Here is a 21,028-nt window from a genome sequence, read left to right as displayed (position 1 = left end):
ATTGATTTAAGCCTCCAAAGACACAATTCTCCAGAAGAATCGTTTTGGTTGTTGTTTTATGAATTCCGACGCTCGTTGCGGTCTGTGAATGCGGCGGCGGAGCAGAGGCGGAGCAGCGGAGGGTCTCGCGGAGCGGTAAGACACAAAAACAGCTTTAATTCATCTACATTTCCAGATTTATTAACGAGCGCGCGCACCGAGGTTGAGACCGGGGACCTGTGAACACGCGCACCGTAGAGAGGAGCTGCAAGGCGGGAGAAGGAGGCGCAGAGCCCCGCTGGGGTCTCCGGAGCCGCAGAGGAGAAACATTTCCGCTGGTCCCGGCGTGCGTGCGCATGAACATGCTAATGTGCACGTGCATGTGTGTCAGTCATTGATAGTGCGCGTGTTGTGGTGAAGTTCGGTTCGTCCCTGGTGGTCTCTGGAGTCCGTTTATGTCCCGGTTCTGCCTTCACGGACCAACAGAGACCCGAACAGCAGCGGACTCCACGTCCCAGCATACTCCACTCTGATTGGCTCAGCTGGAGGTTCATTCAGTTTCCCTCCATGGACTCAGGACTCAAGAGTCTGCAGAGAAAGTTCTGGAGCCACACCCGAGTCCAGATATGAGGCCTGACCCAGAGGCTAGAGCTAAGTCCACCATAGCCTGATTTAAACATCATGTGACAGCAGGACTCAGCTGGGAAGTCACGTCATATTTCCAGACCAGTTTTCCTAAATAAGCAAAGAGGGGATTTCTGTCTAAACCATAGTCTGTATATAAAAGATGGGCGGAGCCTCTGTGACGTCACCCGTAGGTTTCTGAAGAGCTGAATTGAAGCTCATTGGGCGTTCCCACCGTCGCCATCTTGGCAGCTTCACGCCTGTCGTCATTCCCGAAAAAATCCAAAAAAGGGTCAAAGAGGTGGAGCTGAGATGGGGACTGTGAAGGTGGGGGTGGATGATTGATACCCATCAAACTCCGAGCTGCCTGTAGCTAAGCGCTACCCCGGAGCAACGGTAGCTAACCAGCTAACGAAGGTAGGCGGGCTAAAGCTAAGGCGTGCAGTTAGCCGACTAAAAACCGCGGTTGTGCTACACTCTCCCTTCTTTCTGCAGATATTGGATACCTGTCAATCAAATGGACACGCCCCTAATTATGCCAAATTTCAAGATTAAATAACATCCAAACTGATGAGTCAGAAAAAATTCACCCCCTCACAGTCGTCATGAAGGTAAACTTGACCTATTAATCCTAAAATGGATTTTTGTACCAGGCTTTAAACATGTTTATTTCTGCTGTGAAGTTGGTCTTTTTAACATGGGAGTCTATGGAGATTTGCTCTGTTTTGGAGCCCCTAGTGGACGAGGGGGGAACTGCAGTTTATTTGTACTTCTGCACAGGCTTCACATTTTACCGCCGGAGGTTGCCGCTTGGTCTAAAACCACAACACAACAAAAGCTACTTGGTACAGGAACAGTAATGAAATCTGTAAATCTTCATAAAGTCCAGATCTCAGGTGAAATGTTATAATATTTAATATGATGTTAATAAAACCTACAGAGAATATTGGATCCATTTAAAGCTGAAATACGGCTCTAAGACCTCCAGTGACATAGATTTAGGTGCGTCCCCATGATGGATGTGACATCTAGTGTAGCACCGGATCAGGAGGAATCCTCCTCCTCTGGCTCCTCCTCCAGCTCCTGAATAACAGAACCTGAGTAAACAGGTTCAGAAGGAAATGGGGACATGTGGAGCGAGACCCCCTCTCTGGTCTCTGTTTCAATTTTCACATCATCTATGTTTATATTTATTTTCTTTCCTCTCCAGGTTCCTGATGCCATCCATCGACCATGATTGACAGTCCCTGGTTTAAAAGCAGATCCTTCCTTTAACAAATCAGCAGGTTTGTTGGTGTCACATGACCTCCTGAGGACCCTCACTCTGACAAGATGGACAGAGAGGCCACGCCCACTAGGTGCAGGACTCACCTTCATTGGCTACGGTAGCGGACTGGGCGGTCTCGAAACAGATCCTGAGATGGACGTGGAGCGATTGGACGAGCTGTGTTTGGGGGCGGGGCTTGAAGTGGGAGGTAAGACTCTGTTCAGTCATGTGACTGCTGCAGCGTGTCACAGACCTGTCAGGTAAAATGTCTCACCTTTGTCCTCCAGGACAAAACTGCATTTAGTTAAGAAAAAAATTCAGTTTCCTCCAGAAATCACAACTTTCCACCATGTGCATGCGTTTAGACGGACGGAGAAACGTGGCTTCTTTTTCTTCTTCAGTTCCAGACGGAAAATGTCTCTTCATGTTAATAAAGCCGCAGCAGCAGGACCAGACATGGAGGAAGAGGCCTGGATGCAGCCTCTGTATGAGGTTCCTCTGGTTCAGAGCCAGTAGCAAGAACTTTGCGTTGACAGACAAAAAAAATCGAAGGCGTTAATAATTAGCACGTTAACAGTGGTAACTAATTTGTGTGTTAATATTTTTAACGCGGGGCCTGACATACAGCCCCAGGCCAGGTGGAAGAGATGAGCCGGCTGGCTCTATGGATGGACTGGAGAATGAAAAGAACTTTGATGGAAAACAAATATTTATTCCAAACTATTGTTTTTGGAAGGACCGTTCTCAAACACAGTCGCTGACACGCGGTCGGTAGCCAGGATTTGAACCTCAGGTTTGCAGCGGAGGGGCTAGTAAAGTTGTGACGGGGGCATAAATGAGACCTTTGTGTTTTTATCCAGTTTCTTCATCAGTGTCGGCTGTTTAACATCATTTGTCAACATCTGCTGGTTTTAGGACAGAAATGATCACCATGGAGACGGGTGGTGAGATGATGCTGGATGAATTCTGCATTATGATCTAGAACATGGTAGAGAGGATGAAGAACAAATAGAAGTACATTACATGCTGCATTTACTGACCCTGGGACATCTAAGGTCAGTTGACACTAAATATTTGTTGCATCGGCTGCAGTAAAAACGGGCAAATTTCAGGCATAGTGATTAATCATGATTAATTCATTTGTAAGCTGAAGCTGGGATTACTCGGATTAAAAACTTCAATCATTTGGCAGTAGTGATGGCGCGATGACGCCCCGTGAGTGTGTTGAGTATTTCTGGCTTATTTCTTGGCTACTTCATTACTGGAGGCCTCATTGACCAGCTCATCTGGTCATTCCATGTCCAGCCTGTCAGTATGTCAGCTACATACCGGATCTGTAAACATAATGATGTTTACTGTACTGTAATCTGTAAATATATTCAAATATATCATGCAAATATATAATATGTAATACTTCCATTACTGCGGCTTTCCTTTGCTGCTTGTCCACGATCACAATGTCCACCTAGTTGGTCTCCATTATGTTGTTGGTCTGTATCTGGAAGTCCCACAGGATCTTAGTCCTCTAATTCTGCACCTCCTTGGGAGGTAGTTTCCATTGTGACCGAGGGGTCTCCAGTCCATGTTCTGCACAGATGTTTCTGGACACTATGCCGGTTACTTGGTTTTGATGTTCCATGTATTTTTTCCTGCCAGTATCTTGCACCCTGCGGTAGCTCTGGGTCCTGCCTGGCGTGGTAGATCTGGGTCCTGCCTGGCGTGGTAGATCTGGGTCCTGCCTGGCTTGGTAGATCTGGGTCCTGTCTGGCATGGTAGATCTGGGTCCTGCCTGGCTTGGTAGATCTGGGTCCTGTCTGGTGTGGTAGATCTGGGTCCTGCCTGGCGTGGTAGATCTGGGTCCTGCCTGGCTTGGTAGATCTGGGTCCTGTCTGGTGTGGTAGATCTGGGTCCTGCCTGGCTTGGTAGATCTGGGTCCTGTCTGGTGTGGTAGATCTGGGTCCTGCCTGGCGTGGTAGATCTGGGTCCTGCCTGGCGTGGTAGATCTGGGTCCTGTCTGGTGTGGTAGATCTGGGTCCTGCCTGGCTTGGTAGATCTGGGTCCTGTCTGGTGTGGTAGATCTGGGTCCTGCCTGGCGTGGTAGATCTGGGTCCTGTCTGGTGTGGTAGATCTGGGTCCTGCCTGGCTTGGTAGATCTGGGTCCTGTCTGGCGTGGTAGATCTGGGTCCTGTCTGGTGTGGTAGATCTGGGTCCTGCCTGGCGTGGTAGATCTGGTTCCTGTCTGGTGTGGTAGATCTGGGTCCTGTCTGGCGTGGTAGATCTGGGTCCTGCCTGGCGTGGTAGATCTGCGTCCTGTCTGGCGTGGTAGATCTGGGTCCTGTCTGGTGTGGTAGATCTGGGTCCTGTCTGGCGTGGTAGATCTGGGTCCTGCCTGGCGTGGTAGATCTTGGTCCTGTCTGGCGTGGTAGATCTGGGTCCTGCCTGGCTTGGTAGATCTGGGTCCTGCCTGGCGTGGTAGATCTGGGTCCTGTCTGGTGTGGTAGATCTGGGTCCTGTCTGGTGTGGTAGATCTGGGTCCTGCCTGGCGTGGTAGATCTGGGTCCTGCCTGGCTTGGTAGATCTGGGTCCTGTCTGGTGTGGTAGATCTGGGTCCTGTCTGGCTTGGTAGATCTGGGTCCTGTCTGGCGTGGTAGATCTGGGTCCTGCCTGGCGTGGTAGATCTGGGTCCTGCCTGGCTTGGTAGATCTGGGTCCTGTCTGGTGTGGTAGATCTGGGTCCTGCCTGGCTTGGTAGATCTGGGTCCTGTCTGGTGTGGTAGATCTGGGTCCTGCCTGGCGCGGTAGATCTGGGTCCTGCCTGGCGTGGTAGATCTGGGTCCTGCCTGGCTTGGTAGATCTGGGTCCTGCCTGGCGTGGTAGATCTGGGTCCTGCCTGGCGTGGTAGATCTGGGTCCTCTCTGGCGTGGTTGATCTGGGTCCTGTCTGGTGTGGTTGATCTGGGTCCTGCCTGGCTTGGTAGATCTGGGTCCTGTCTGGCGTGGTAGATCTGGGTCCTGCCTGGCTTGGTAGATCTGGGTCCTGTCTGGTGTGGTAGATCTGGGTCCTGCCTGGCTTGGTTGATCTGGGTCCTGTCTGGTGTGGTAGATCTGGGTCCTGCCTGGCGTGGTAGATCTGGGTCCTGCCTGGCGTGGTAGATCTGGGTCCTGTCTGGTGTGGTAGATCTGGGTCCTGCCTGGCTTGGTAGATCTGGGTCCTGTCTGGTGTGGTAGATCTGGGTCCTGCCTGGCGTGGTAGATCTGGTTCCTGTCTGGTGTGGTAGATCTGGGTCCTGTCTGGCGTGGTAGATCTGGGTCCTGCCTGGCGTGGTAGATCTGCGTCCTGTCTGGCGTGGTAGATCTGGGTCCTGTCTGGTGTGGTAGATCTGGGTCCTGTCTGGCGTGGTAGATCTGGGTCCTGCCTGGCGTGGTAGATCTTGGTCCTGTCTGGCGTGGTAGATCTGGGTCCTGCCTGGCTTGGTAGATCTGGGTCCTGCCTGGCGTGGTAGATCTGGGTCCTGTCTGGTGTGGTAGATCTGGGTCCTGTCTGGTGTGGTAGATCTGGGTCCTGCCTGGCGTGGTAGATCTGGGTCCTGCCTGGCTTGGTAGATCTGGGTCCTGTCTGGTGTGGTAGATCTGGGTCCTGTCTGGCTTGGTAGATCTGGGTCCTGTCTGGCGTGGTAGATCTGGGTCCTGCCTGGCGTGGTAGATCTGGGTCCTGCCTGGCTTGGTAGATCTGGGTCCTGTCTGGTGTGGTAGATCTGGGTCCTGCCTGGCTTGGTAGATCTGGGTCCTGTCTGGTGTGGTAGATCTGGGTCCTGCCTGGCGCGGTAGATCTGGGTCCTGCCTGGCGTGGTAGATCTGGGTCCTGCCTGGCTTGGTAGATCTGGGTCCTGCCTGGCGTGGTAGATCTGGGTCCTGCCTGGCGTGGTAGATCTGGGTCCTCTCTGGCGTGGTAGATCTGGGTCCTGTCTGGTGTGGTTGATCTGGGTCCTGCCTGGCTTGGTAGATCTGGGTCCTGTCTGGCGTGGTAGATCTGGGTCCTGTCTGGTGTGGTAGATCTGGGTCCTGCCTGGCGTGGTAGATCTGGGTCCTGTCTGGCGTGGTAGATCTGGGTCCTGTCTGGTGTGGTAGATCTGGGTCCTGTCTGGTGTGGTAGATCTGGGTCCTGTCTGGCGTGGTAGATCTGGGTCCTGTCTGGTGTGGTAGATCTGGGTCCTGCCTGGCGTGGTAGATCTGGGTCCTGTCTGGTGTGGTAGATCTGGGTCCTGTCTGGTGTGGTAGATCTGGGTCCTGTCTGGCGTGGTAGATCTGGGTCCTGTCTGGCGTGGTAGATCTGGGTCCTGTCTGGCGTGGTAGATCTGGGTCCTGTCTGGTGTGGTAGATCTGGGTCCTGTCTGGCGTGGTAGATCTGGGTCCTGTCTGGTGTGGTAGATCTGGGTCCTGTCTGGCGTGGTAGATCTGGGTCCTGTCTGGCGTGGTAGATCTGGGTCCTGCCTGGTGTGGTAGACCTGGGCCTCCATTGCCCTGGTATTTAAGACTTCCTCCTGCGCTGCCATGGTTACCGCCTCTGTGCTGTCCTTCAGTCCAGCCCTCTCTAGCCGTCGGTAGGACTTGTTCATATCCACCACTTCAGCTCTGTGTCGGTGGTTCATCCCATGCAGGGCTTGTCCTCCATGATGGTTCCTCCATTTCATTCTCATCCAGGTTCCATTGCCTGAAGCATTCACTTAGTGCTTCATCCCTTTGGTCCATCTTCCTGATGTATTCATGAAACTTGGATGTTTCATCTTGATAGTGACCCTGATGCTCCCTAGTCCTCTGGTTCCGTCTCTGTGCTTAGCATAGAGCCTCTGGACTCTGGCTTTGGGGTGGAACCCTCCATGCATGGTGAACAGCTTCCGTGTTTTAACATCTGTGGTCTGAGCTTCCTCCTTTGGCAGCTGATTATCCCAGCAGGGTATCTGATCACTGGCAGGCCATCGCTGTTAGCTGCCCTGATCTCGTTCTTTCAATTGAGCTGACTTCTCCGGACTTGCCTCACTCGTTGCAGATATGTGGCTGTGGCAGCTTTCCTTGTGGCTTCTTCAGCTTCCAGCCTCAGGTATGGACACCTGGTCGAACCTATTGGGTATCCTTTTGTGGTTGAACCCTTCTGGAGGTTTGACAGTTGACTAACATCCCTCTGAGTTGCCTTGATTGTGGCTTCCAACTTCTTCCTCCATGGCACCCTTCAAATTGATGTTATGTTGGCCGAGCATCTCCAGGATCACTGCTGCTGTGCTGAATATCAGCTCATTGGTTTCAGTGATGGTTTCAGTAGGAATTGTTCTCATCGCTGCACTCACATCAGCTAGAAGACTTTCTGGTGGTACTTCTCTCGTCTTGCTAGTCGGTGTCGGGTTGACAGGCTCTCATCCCTCAGGTCAGTTGCTCTCTTTTCTCATTCATCTCTTGGGCTCGGTACCCCGTCTCTGGGGTAGTCGATGTTAACTCCCCATCTGACCTATCGCCTGGCTCCCCCTTGCTGTAGCATTGGCGTGTTGTATCTCCTGTGGATGTTGAAACACTGAACTACGAGTTATTTTGATGTCAGGTAGAATGTGGGTATCAAAGAATCCACATATCCCACGTTCTCTTCATGTAGACCCACTCACTAGGTTACTAGAGTCGTAGAATTCCAGCAGTAACTTCTTCACATCTTGTGTCCTATGTTGTGTTCCAGTATCCCATCCCAGTATCTTATGACCTTGTTTGACCAGGCGACGTCTGAGTCAGTTGCTCTCTCATCTCATTCGTCTCATTCATCACTGGGGCTGTTGTCTCTGTTTGATTGCCCTCATGAGGTGGTTATGCAGTAGCATTAAAGGTCTTTCCTAAAGGTGTGTTAGAAGGTGTTAATATTCGCCCTTTTGTAAAATGTCCCCGTGGAATTCAAACTTTCCTACAGCTATCCATTCACCACATATGTATGTGTACCTCTCTGTTTGGTGTCTGTCAGCTTCTGCTACTGTTGTGATGCTTCATATTGTTGGGTTCTGACCCAGGTTCTGTTTGTCCTGCAGAGGCAGTAGGACTTCCAGACATAGGGGAGGTCCGTCTGACCCATACACGCTCCACAACCAGGAAGGATGTTGTGGTTTCCATGACGACCCAAAGGATGGAAGAGGAGGAGGAGCGATGGAGGAAGCTGTTCCCCGACATCAAGAAGTGCCGGATCATGATCGTCCGTCCTCCACTTGAACAGCTGCGGGCGTGGAAGTGGAGGAGGTGGGGCCACCACTGCAGGCCACATGACTCGGGTACAGACTGTGATTGGATGCAGCCGCTGGAGCCGCAGGAGTGTGATGGCAGATCAAAGAGTTTTGTAAAAAAGGTGGAGGTCAGATTTCAGGCTCAGCATGCCCCTGAAGATAGACAAGGGAGACCCCACAGACAGCTGAGCCTGAAACAGTCCTCTGATGTCAACACTGACTCCGCCCCCCTGCACCTGATGATGGACCACACCTACTGCCTCCACAGGGGGGTTAGAGATGAACCTGAAAGTGACAGCCAATCAGAAGATGTCAGGTAAGAAAGGGAGAAGCTAACAGGAGACTGTCTCAGTGACATCACCACAGGTGTGATATCAAGATTGGTTGTTGTTTACAGGTTGCCGTCCTGTTGCGGACACAAAGACTGCTGCTGCTTCTCTCCAGGTAGCACGCACCTATCCACCTGATTGGGGGTGGGGCCTAAACTTTCCATCACGTAACAAATCTGGTTTATTTCCTAACAACAGTAAACAAAGACATTATTCCTGTTTATGATTCTCTTTGATTTTCTTCCAGAGAAGATGCAACACAGCATCGTGTTTAAGAAGGTAACACAACACTACATCCATCCATCCCTCCATCCATCCATCCATCCATCCATCCATCCATCCATCCATCCATCCACCCAACTAACCCTCCATCCATCCATCCATCCATCCATCCATCCATCCACCCAACTAACCCTCCATCCATCCATCCATCCATCCATCCATCCACCCACCCACCCATCCATCCATCCATCCACCCATCCACCCATCCATCCATCCATCCATCCATACATCCATCCAGCTATCCATCCATCCATCCATCCATCCATCCACCCAACTAACCCTCCATCCATCCATCCATCCATCCATCCACCCAACTAACCCTCCATCCATCCATCCACCCATCCATCCATCCATCCATCCATCCATCCATCCATCCATCCACCCAACTAACCCTCCATCCATCCATCCATCCATCCATCCATCCATCCACCCACCCACCCACCCATCCATCCATCCATCCACCCATCCATCCATCCATCCATCCATCCATACATCCATCCAGCTATCCATCCATCCATCCATCCATCCATCCATCCACCCAACTAACCCTCCATCCATCCATCCATCCATCCATCCACCCAACTAACCCTCCATCCATCCATCCACCCATCCATCCATCCATCCATCCATCCATCCATCCATCCATCCGTCCATCATGAGAGCCCTCCTCCAGGACTCCCCGGGGGATCCTGGTTGGGTGAACTCTCATGGCCCCTCCAGGTCTACTGGGGAGGGTGAGTGTGATGAAATGATTGTATGGATGATATTGTGATAGAGACAGATGGTCAGAAGTGACCAGAACTCTGTACAGGTTTCTGTCTTTGGAGTGTCTCTGAGAACAGCTATAAAAGCATGTTAAATTTTCATTTCTGTCATTTTAAAACCTCAATAATCGGATGGAGATAACGGCGTTCCCAGATGGGAATGGGGTGTATATAAGGACTAGTTCTAAGCCAACTAGCAGGTTAAACAGGTCTGTCGACCTGCGTGTTCACACACTGTCTGCTGACTGTGTGTGTGTGTCGTTAAGAGAGGGATACAGGGGCTTTATTACTGTTTCATCGCTGTAATACCTTCAACAAAGATTCGAAGGTCTTGATGAGGCTGTGTTGGTCTGGGCCCTCACCTAGTACCTGTTTGTTGAGGGTGACCGTCCCAGGACACACAGACCCTCCACCCCAGCAAGATGGCGGCATGTGTTCAGTGTTTGTTCTCCACTGGTTTCAGGTCTGGGGAGATCACTGGGTTCTGAAGAAACCAGAGGAGGAGAAAGAAGAAGAAAAAGAAGAGGAGGTGCAGGTAAGATGAGGCTGCTGCTGCTTACTGTCTGCATGTCAGTCACACCCTCTGTTACCTTTGGTCTCTGGAACTGTCAGTCTGCAGTTAACAAAACAGAATTCATCAGTTCATTGATAAATCTCTCAGACATTCAGGTCCTAGCCCTGACTGAAACCTGGATCCGTCCAGAAAACACAGCTACACCAGCTGCCCTTTCTGTCAATGCAGAATTTACCCAAACACCTCGCTCAGCTGGACGAGGAGGTGGAACGGGCTTTCTTATTTCTAAAAAGTGGAACTTTATCTCTCCGTCCTATGGCTACCTGCTCATCACTTGAGTATCACGCAGTAAAGGTCTCTACACCCATCACTACATACATTCTGGTCATTTACCGCCTCCGGGTGGCTGTATAGCTGAGTTTGTCTCTGAAATGGACATGATTCTCTCTGACATTCCTGATGATGGCACACCACTAACTGTCATGGGAGACATGAACATTCACATTTGCAAACCACAGCAACTGACTTTCTGGCTCTCATCTACTCTTTCAGTCTCAAACGGGTTCAGACTCCTCCAACACACAAAGCTGGTAAAACTCTTGACTTGGTTCTGACCAGAAACTGCTCCACAGCCGACCTGTCCGTCACCCCGCTGCACCTCTCAGACCACTTCCTGGTTAAATTCTCTGTCTTCCTTCCTCATGTCACTCAAGAGCCTCTAAAAATGGCGTCCTACCGCAGAAACCTGAGATCCCTCAGACCTACACAGCTGTCTGATGAGGTTTACTCTACCCTCCCTTCCCACTCAGACTTCTCCTTACTGTCTGTTAATGAGGCTACAGAAACACTCTGCTCCTCTCTCGCCTCCTCTCTGGACAAACTCTGTCCTCTGGTGTCAAAACCAGCCAGACAAAACCCTCCCAGTCCATGGCTCACAGAGGTCCTAAGGGAGCACAGAGCCGGACTCAGGGCTGCAGAAAGAAAGTGGCACAAATCAAAAGAGCACACTGGCTTGTCTGAGTAGCAGCAAAAACCTGAAACTTTCACATCCAGCCTAAAGGCGGCCAAGAAAACCTTTTATCAGAACAAGATCCGCAATGCTCCCAACACACGACATGTTCATGGTGTTTAACTCTCTTCTATCTCCACCACCTGCTCAGCCTCCCACTGTGCTGACTGCAGAAATGTTTGCTTCCTACTTCACTGAAACGGTCGCTACCATCAGTAACCAATTCACTGAGCCGGACCAACTCAGCCTTACCAAACCAGCTACTGGTTCCTCACTCTGCTCCTTCAGCTCTCTAAATGAGGACCAAGTCTCTAAACTTCTAGTCAGCTCAAAACCCACGAACTGTCCTCTTGATCCTGTTCCCTCTGACATCCTGCAGAGCATTTTACCTACAATCAAACCTGCAGTAACCCATATTATCACCTCCTCTCTTAAATCATGTGTCTTTCCTTCTGCCTTCAAGCAAGCTCGGGTTCCCCCGCTGCTGAAGAAACCCACACTCAACCCAGCCCAGGTTGAAATTACCGGCCGGTCTCACTGCTTCCATTCATGTCTAAATTACTAGAGCGTGCCGTCTTCAGTCAGGTCTCACAGTTCCTCCAAGACAACAACCTGTTAGATCCATATCAGTCTGGCTATAGGCAAGGCCGCTCTACTGAAACTGCTCTCCTGTCAGTTACTGATTCCCTACGGGTTGCCAGATCCACCGGTCAATCCTCAGTCCTTATACTGCTGGACCTGTCTGCTGCCTTTGACACGGTCCACCATCATATACTGTTCTCCAAACTCTTGGAGCTTGGCATCTCAGGAGCTGTCCTCTCGTGGTTTATGTCCTACCTCACAGGAAGATCCTTCAAAGTATCTTGGCGAGGGGGCGTGTCCAGATCACATGGGCTGACAACAGGGGTGCCTCAGGGCTCGGTGCTTGGCCCTCTTCTCTTTTCACTATACACCTCCTCACTCGGTGCATCATTAGCTCTCATGGTTTCTCCTACCACTGCTATGCAGATGACACTCAGCTTTTCCTCTCTTTCCCACCTGACGACACAACGTCTCAATGTGAATATCAGCATGTTGCTGATATCTCTGCATGGATGAAGGATCGCCACCTTCAACTACATCTGTCCAAGACCGAGCTTATTGTCTTTCCAGCCAATCCTTCCACACTCCATCATGCTTGTGCCTACATCTTCTACAGGAATCTTGGTGTCATGGTAGACAACCAGCTGACCTTTAAGGACCATGTTGCCTCGATTGAAGAAAGAATTCGGTGAAAGAATTATAAGTACGGCCTCTAACACTACATGACAGCACCTGGTCCACCTGGACTCCAGCAGTCTGACTATCACTTAATGTTGACGTCCTGCTTGTTTGAATTCTTGCTCGTGTTCTTCCTCTCAAATGTAAGTCGCTTTGGATACAAGCGTCTGCTAAATGACTATAGAATAGAATAGAATAGAACAGAATAGAACTGTCAAGCATCTTTTTCACTCCTGTCACCGTGACCTTCAGCTGGCCTGTGATTTGTCCTGCAGATGCAGATGAGGAACAGGACGAAGGATCAGGGAACGCCACTGCAGAGCGAAGTAATGGTGGTAAACAAGAGCAGAGACGTGTGTCTTCTCAGTCCTGGAGAGAAAACACACCTCTCTGGTCAGGCCATGAGACATATTCTTCATCATGTTCAATCTATCCTCCTCCTCGGCTGATCAGCTGATTTCTTTGTGCAGAAGAAGAAACGGCGGCATGGCTGCGGTCAGTGCGCCGCCTGCCTCAGGGAGAATTGTGGGAAATGTAACTACTGCTTGGACATGAAGATGTTCGGTGGTCCATCTCGGCTCAGACAAAAATGTGTGATGAGACGGTGTCTGGTGGTGGTGAGTCTACTTCCTGTTTATCTGAACGCATCATATCACCTGAGTTTGTCAGGAACCAATGAATTCAGTTTTCTTCTTCTGGTTGGCGTTTATGTTAACTGCGATTAAAAGCTGCTACAGACTGGTTTATACTGGGATTAAAAGCTGTTACAGACTGGTTTATACTGGGATTAAAAGCTGATACAGACTGGTTTATACTGGGATTAAAAGCTGTTACAGGCTGGTTTATACTGGGATTAAAAGCTGTTACAGACTGGTTTATACTGGGATTAAAAGCTGTTACAGACTGGTTTATACTGGGATTAAAAGATGTTACAGACTGGTTTATACTAAGATTAAAAGCTGATGCAGACTGGTTTATACTGGGATTAAAAGCTGTTACAGGCTGGTTTATACTGGGATTAAAAGCTGTTACAGACTGGTTTATACTGGGATTAAAAGCTGTTACAGACTGGTTTATACTGGGATTAAAAGCTGATACAGACTGGTTTATACTGGGATTAAAAGCTGTTACAGGCTGGTTTATACTGGGATTAAAAGCTGTTACAGACTGGTTTATACTGGGATTAAAAGCTGCTACAGACTGGTTTATACTGGGATTAAAAGCTGTTACAGACTGGTTTATACTGGGATTAAAAGCTGCTACAGACTGGTTATACTGGGATTAAAAGCTGCTACAGACTGGTTTATACTGGGATTAAAAGCTGTTACAGACTGGTTTATACTGGGATTAAAAGCTGTTACAGACTGGTTTATTCTGGGATTAAAAGCTGCTACAGACTGGTTTATACTGGGATTAAAAGCTGCTAAAGACTGGTTTATACTGGGATTAAAAGCTGTTACAGACTGGTTTATACTGGGATTAAAAGCTGTTACAGACTTGTTTATACTGGGATTAAAAGCTGTTACAGGCTGGTTTATACTGGGATTTAAAGCTGCTACAGACTGGTTTATACTGGGATTAAAAGCTGTTACAGACTGGTTTATTGTGGGATTAAAAGCTGCTACAGACTGGTTTATACTGGGATTAAAAGCTGTTACAGACTGGTTTATACTGGGATTAAAAGATGTTACAGACTGGTTTATACTAAGATTAAAAGCTGATGCAGACTGGTTTATACTGGGATTAAAAGCTGTTACAGGCTGGTTTATACTGGGATTAAAAGCTGTTACAGACTGGTTTATACTGGGATTAAAAGCTGTTACAGACTGGTTTATACTGGGATTAAAAGCTGATACAGACTGGTTTATACTGGGATTAAAAGCTGTTACAGGCTGGTTTATACTGGGATTAAAAGCTGTTACAGACTGGTTTATACTGGGATTAAAAGCTGCTACAGACTGGTTTATACTGGGATTAAAAGCTGTTACGGACTGGTTTATACTGGGATTAAAAGCTGCTACAGACTGGTTTATACTGGGATTAAAAGCTGCTACAGACTGGTTTATACTGGGATTAAAAGCTGTTACAGACTGGTTTATACTGGGATTAAAAGCTGTTACAGACTGGTTTATTCTGGGATTAAAAGCTGCCTACAGACTGGTTTATACTGGGATTAAAAGCTGCTAAAGACTGGTTATACTGGGATTAAAAGCTGTTACAGACTGGTTTTATACTGGGATTAAAAGCTGTTACAGACTTGTTTATACTGGGATTAAAAGCTGTTACAGGCTGGTTTATACTGGGATTTAAAGCTGCTACAGACTGGTTTATACTGGGATTAAAAGCTGTTACAGACTGGTTTATTGTGGGATTAAAAGCTGCTACAGACTGGTTTATACTGGGATTAAAAGCTGTTACAGACTGGTTTATTGTGGGATTAAAAGCTGCTACAGACTGGTTTATACTGGGATTAATAGCTGCTACAGACTGGTTTATTGTGGGATTAAAAGCTGCTACAGACTGGTTTATACTGGGATTAAAAGCTGCTACAGGCTGGTTTATACTGGGATTAAAAGCTGTTACAGACTGGTTTATACTGGGATTAAAAGCTGTTACAGACTGGTTTATACTGGGATTAAAAGCTGTTACAGACTGGTTTATACTGGGATTAAAAGCTGTTACAGACTGGTTTATACTGGGATTAAAAGCTGTTACAGACTGGTTTATAGTGGGATTAAAATCTGTTACAGACTGGTTTATACTGGGATTAAAATCTGTTACAGACTGGTTTATACTGGGATTAAAAGCTGCTACAGACTGGTTTATTGTGGGATTAAAAGCTGCTACAGACTGGTTTATACTGGGATTAAAAGCTGTTACAGACTGGTTTATTGTGGGATTAAAAGCTGTTACAGACTGGTTTATACTGGGATTAAAATCTGTTACAGACTGGTTTATACTGGGATTAATAGCTGCTACAGACTGGTTTATACTGGGATTCGAAGCTGCTACAGACTGGTTTATACTGAGATTAAAAGCTGTTACAGACTGGTTTATACTGGGATTAAAAGCTGTTACAGACTGGTTTATACTGGGATTAAAAGCTGTTACAGACTGGTTTATACTGGGATTAAAAGCTGTTACAGACTGGTTTATACTGGGATTTAAAGCTGCTACAGACTGGTTTATACTGGGATTAAAAGCTGTTACAGACTGGTTTATTGTGGGATTAAAAGCTGCTACAGACTGGTTTATACTGGGATTAATAGCTGCTACAGACTGGTTTATACTGGGATTTAAAGCTGCTACAGACTGGTTTATACTGGGATTTAAAGCTGCAACAGACTGGTTTATACTGGGATTAAAAGCTGTTACAGACTGGTTTATTGTGGGATTAAAAGCTGCTACAGACTGGTTTATACTGGGATTAATAGCTGCTACAGACTGGTTTATACTGGGATTCGAAGCTGCTACAGACTGGTTTATACTGGGATTAAAAGCTGCTACACACTGGTTTATACTGGGATTAAAAGCTGTTACAGACTGGTTTATACTGGGATTAATAGCTGCTACAGACTGGTTTATACTGGGATTTAAAGCTGCTACAGACTGGTTTATACTGGGATTAAAAGCTGTTACAGACTGGTTTATTGTGGGATTAAAAGCTGCTACAGACTGGTTTATACTGGGATTAAAAGCTGTTACAGACTGGTTTATTGTGTGATTAAAAGCTGTTACAGACTGGTTTATACTGGAATTAAAATCTGTTACAGACTGGTTTATACTGGGATTAAAATCTGTTACAGACTGGTTTATACTGGGATTAAAAGCTGCTACAGACTGGTTTATTGTGGGATTAAAAGCTGCTACAGACTAGTTTATACTGGGATTAAAAGCTGTTACAGACTGGTTTATTGTGGGATTAAAAGCTGTTACAGACTGGTTTATACTGGGATTAAAATCTGTTACAGACTGGTTTATACTGGGATTAATAGCTGCTACAGACTGGTTTATACTGGGATTCGAAGCTGCTACAGACTGGTTTATACTGAGATTAAAAGCTGTTACAGACTGGTTTATACTGGGATTAAAAGTTGTTACAGACTGGTTTATACTGGGACTAAAAGCTGTTACAGACTGGTTTATACTGGGATTAAAAGCTGTTACAGACTGGTTTATACTGGGATTTAAAGCTGCTACAGACTGGTTTATACTGGGATTAAAAGCTACTACAGACTGGTTTATACTGGGATTAAAAGCTGCTACAGACTGGTTTATACTGGGATTAAAAGCTGCTACAGGCTGGTTTATACTGGGAGTAAAAGATGCTACAGACTGGTTTATACTGGGATTAAAAGCTGTTACAGACTGGTTTATACTGGGATTAAAAGCAACTACAGACTGGTTTATACTGGGATTAAAAGCTGTTACAGACTGGTTTATAATGGGATTAAAAGCTGCTACAGACTGGTTTATACTGGGATTAAAAGCTGTTACAGACTGGTTTATACTGGGATTAAAATCTGTTACAGACTGGTTTACACTCGGATTAATAGCTGCTACAGACTGGTTTATACTGGGATTCGAAGCTGCTACAGACTGGTTTATACTGAGATTAAAAGCTGTTACAGACTGGTCTATACTGGGATTAAAAGCTGTTACAGACTGGTTTATACTGGGATTAAAAGCTGTTACAGACTGGTTTATACTGGGATTAAAAGCTGTTACAGACTGGTTTATACTGGATTAAAAGCTGTTACAGACTGGTTTATACTGGGATTAAAAGCTGTTACAGACTGGTTTATACTGGGATTAAAAGCTGTTACAGACTGGTTTATACTGGGATTAAAAGCTGCTACAGACTGGTTTATACTGGGATTAAAAGCTGTTACAGACTGGTTTATACTGGGATTAAAAGCTGTTACAGACTGGTTTATACTGGGATTAAAAGCTGCTACAGACTGGTTTATACTGGGATTCGAAGCTGCTACAGACTGGTTTATACTGGGATTAAAAGCTGTTACAGACTGGTTTATACTGGGATTAAAAGCTGCTACAGACTGGTTTATACTGGGATTAATAGCTGCTACAGACTGGTTTATACTGGGATTTAAAGCTGCTACAGACTGGTTTATACTGGGATTAAAAGCTGCTACAGACTGGTTTATTCTGGGATTAAAAGCTGCTACAGACTGGTTTATACTGGGATTAAAAGCTGTTACAGACTGGTTTATTCTGGGATTAAAAGCTGCTACAGACTGGTTTATACTGGGATTAAAAGCTGCTAAAGACTGGTTTATACTGGGATTAAAAGCTGTTACAGACTGGTTTATACTGGGATTAAAAGCTGTTACAGACTGGTTTATTGTGGGATTCGAAGCTGCTACAGACTGGTTTATACTGGGATTAAAAGCTGCTACAGACTGGTTTATTCTGGGATTAAAAGCTGTTACAGACTGGTTTATACTGGGATTAAAAGCTGTTACAGACTGGTTTATACTGGGAGTAAAAGATGCTACAGACTGGTTTATACTGGGATTAAAAGCTGTTACAGACTGGTTTATACTGGGATTAAAAGCTGTTACAGACTGGTTTATACTGGGATTAAAAGCTGTTACAGACTGGTTTATACTGGGATTAAAAGCTGTTACAGACTGGTTTATACTGGGATTAAAAGCTGCTACAGACTGGTTTATACTGGGATTAAAAGCTGCTACAGACTGGTTTATATTGGGATTAAAAGCTGCTACATACTGGTTTATACTGGGATTCGAAGCTGCTACAGACTGGTTTATACTGGGATTAAAAGCTGTTACAGACTGGTTTATACTGGGATTAAAAGCTGCTACAGACTGGTTTATACTGGGATTAATAGCTGCTACAGACTGGTTTATACTGGGATTTAAAGCTGCTACAGACTGGTTTATACTGGGATTAAAAGCTGTTACAGGCTGGTTTATTGTGGGATTAAAAGCTGCTACAGACTGGTTTATACTGGGATTAATAGCTGCTACAGACTGGTTTATACTGGGATTTAAAGCTGCTACAGACTGGTTTATACTGGGATTAAAAGCTGCTACACACTGGTTTATACTGGGATTTAAAGCTGCTACAGACTGGTTTATACTGGGAGTAAAAGCTGTTACAGACTGGTTTATTGTGGGATTAAAAGCTGCTACAGACTGGTTTATACTGGGATTAATAGCTGCTACAGACTGGTTTATACTGGGATTCGAAGCTCCTACAGACTGGTTTATACTGGGATTAAAAGCTGCTACACACTGGTTTATACTGGGATTAAAAGCTGTTACAGACTGGTTTATACTGGGATTAAAATCTGTCACAGACTGGTTTATACTGGGATTCGAAGCTCCTACAGACTGGTTTATACTGGGATTCGAAGCTCCTACAGACTGGTTTATACTGGGATTAAAAGCTGCTACACACTGGTTTATACTGGGATTAAAAGCTGTTACAGACTGGTTTATACTGAGATTAAAAGCTGTTACAGACTGGTTTATACTGGGATTAAAAGCTGTTACAGACTGGTTTATACTGGGATTAAAAGCTGTTACAGACTGGTTTATACTGGGATTAAAAGCTGTTACAGACTGGTTTATACTGGGATTAAAAGCTGTTACAGACTGGTTTATACTGGGATTAAAAGATGTTACAGACTGGTTTATACTGGGATTAAAAGCTGCTACAGACTGGTTTGTACTGGGATTAATAGCTGCTACAGACTGGTTTATACTGGGATTTAAAGCTGCTACAGACTGGTTTATACTGGGATTTAAAGCTGCAACAGACTGGTTTATACTGGGATTAAAAGCTGTTACAGACTGGTTTATTGTGGGATTAAAAGCTGCTACAGACTGGTTTATACTGGGATTAATAGCTGCTACAGACTGGTTTATACTGGGATTCGAAGCTGCTACAGACTGGTTTATACTGGGATTAAAAGCTGCTACAGACTGGTTTATACTGGGATTAAAAGCTGCTACAGACTGGTTTATACTGGGATTAAAAGCTGCTACAGACTGGTTTATACTGGGATTAAAAGCTGCTACAGACTGGTTTATACTGGGATTAAAAGCTGCTACAGACTGGTTTATATTGGGATTAAAAGCTGCTACAGACTGGTTTATACTGGGATTAAAAGCTGCTACAGACTGGTTTATACTGGGATTAAAAGCTGCTACACACTGGTTTATACTGGGATCAAAAGCTGCTACAGACTGGTTTATACTGGGATTAAAAGCTGTTACAGACTGGTTTATACTGGGATTAAAAGCTGCTACAGACTGGTTTATACTGGGATTAAAAGCTGCTACAGACTGGTTTATACTGGGATTAAAAGCTGCTACAGACTGGTTTATACTGGGATTAAAAGCTGCTACAGACTGGTTTATACTGGGATTAAAAGCTGTTACAGACTGGTTTATACTGGGATTAAAAGCTGTTACAGACTGGTTTATACTGGGATTAAAAGCTGCTACAGACTGGTTTATACTGGGATTAAAAGCTGTTACAGACTGGTTTATACTGGGATTAAAAGCTGCTACAGACTGGTTTATACTGGGATTAAAAGCTGTTACAGACTGGTTTATACTGGGATTAAAAACTGCTACAGACTGGTTTATACTGGGATTAAAAGCTGCTACAGACTGGTTTTTACTGGGATTAAAAGCTGCTACAGACTGGTTTATACTGGGATTAAAAGCTGCTACAGACTGGTTTATACTGGGATTAAAAGCTGCTACAGACTGGTTTATACTGGGATTAAAAGCTGCTACAGGACTGGTTTATACTGGGATTAAAAGCTGCTACAGACTGGTTTATACTGGGATCAAAAGCTGCTACAGACTGGTTTATACTGGGATCAAAAGCTGCTACAGACTGGTTTATACTGGGATTAAAAGCTGTTACAGACTGGTTTATACTGGGATTAAATGCTGCTACAGACTGGTTTATACTGGGATTAAAAGCTGCTACAGACTGGTTTATACTGGGATTAAAAGCTGCTACAGACTGGTTTATACTGGGATTAAAAGCTGTTACAGACTGGTTTATACTGGGATTAAAAGCTGTTACAGACTGGTTTATACTGGGATTAAAAGCTGCTACAGACTGGTTTATACTGGGATTAAAAGCTGTTACAGACTGGTTTATACTGGGATTAAAAGCTGCTACAGACTGGTTTATACTGGGATTAAAAGCTGTTACAGACTGGTTTATACTGGGATTAAAAGCTGCTACAGACTGGTTTATACTGGGATTAAAAGCTGTTACAGACTGGTTTATACTGGGATTAAAAGCTGCTACACACTGGTTTATACTGGGATTAAAAGCTGCTACAGACTGGTTTATACTGGGATTAAAAGCAGCTACAGACTGGTTTATACTGGGAAGTAGTAAAACCTGTCCTGGAGTTTTAAGGGTCAATGTTAGTGAAGGTGCGACTGTCGCCACCTGCACTTCGCCCGAGGAACTGCAGCTGTCGATCTGTTTCCTCCTCAGAAAACCAGGAAAGATTGGACGGTGAAACCACTGAAAAGCTTCCTGGCTGGAAAGGAGACGGTTACCATAGCGACCCAACCTCAGCTCCATCAGTGGACGAAGTGGAAGAGATGGATGGGGGACGCGGTGGAGGTTGGTGATGTTGTGGTTCTGCTCAGGTTCTACCCTGGCTCCTCTCTGTAACAGAAGCCTTCCCAGCTGCTTCATCTTTCTCTGCTTTTCCATCTAATGTTT

The 21,028-nt window shown here is 46.1% G+C and overlaps 1 protein-coding gene across 3 annotated transcripts in view; it reads left to right on the top strand.

Moving 5' to 3' along the window:
* mbd1a (methyl-CpG binding domain protein 1a) overlaps positions 1-21,028 on the top strand; it is a 32,172-nt gene continuing 11,144 nt past the window's right edge. The window contains exons 1-9 of one of the 3 annotated variants that reach the window (XM_042004788.1): positions 1-135; positions 1,814-2,078; positions 7,928-8,432; positions 8,514-8,560; positions 8,693-8,724; positions 9,955-10,026; positions 12,550-12,600; positions 12,745-12,891; positions 20,795-20,926. In XM_042004788.1, the coding sequence (XP_041860722.1) occupies positions 2,024-2,078; positions 7,928-8,432; positions 8,514-8,560; positions 8,693-8,724; positions 9,955-10,026; positions 12,550-12,600; positions 12,745-12,891; positions 20,795-20,926 (1,041 nt within the window). In that variant the 5' untranslated portion in view covers positions 1-135; positions 1,814-2,023. Of the gene's footprint in view, positions 136-1,813; positions 2,079-7,927; positions 8,433-8,513; positions 8,561-8,692; positions 8,725-9,954; positions 10,027-12,549; positions 12,601-12,744; positions 12,892-20,752; positions 20,927-21,028 lie in introns of all 3 variants that reach the window. The other 2 variants (XM_042004787.1, XM_042004789.1) reach the window with 2 other exon arrangements.

Source organism: Melanotaenia boesemani, chromosome 13 (genome assembly GCF_017639745.1).
Source record: "Melanotaenia boesemani isolate fMelBoe1 chromosome 13, fMelBoe1.pri, whole genome shotgun sequence".
Classification (NCBI taxonomy): Eukaryota; Metazoa; Chordata; class Actinopteri; order Atheriniformes; family Melanotaeniidae; genus Melanotaenia; species Melanotaenia boesemani.
The sequence above is the reverse complement of the archived record's forward strand: the minus strand, read 5'-3'. Positions and strand labels throughout refer to the sequence as shown.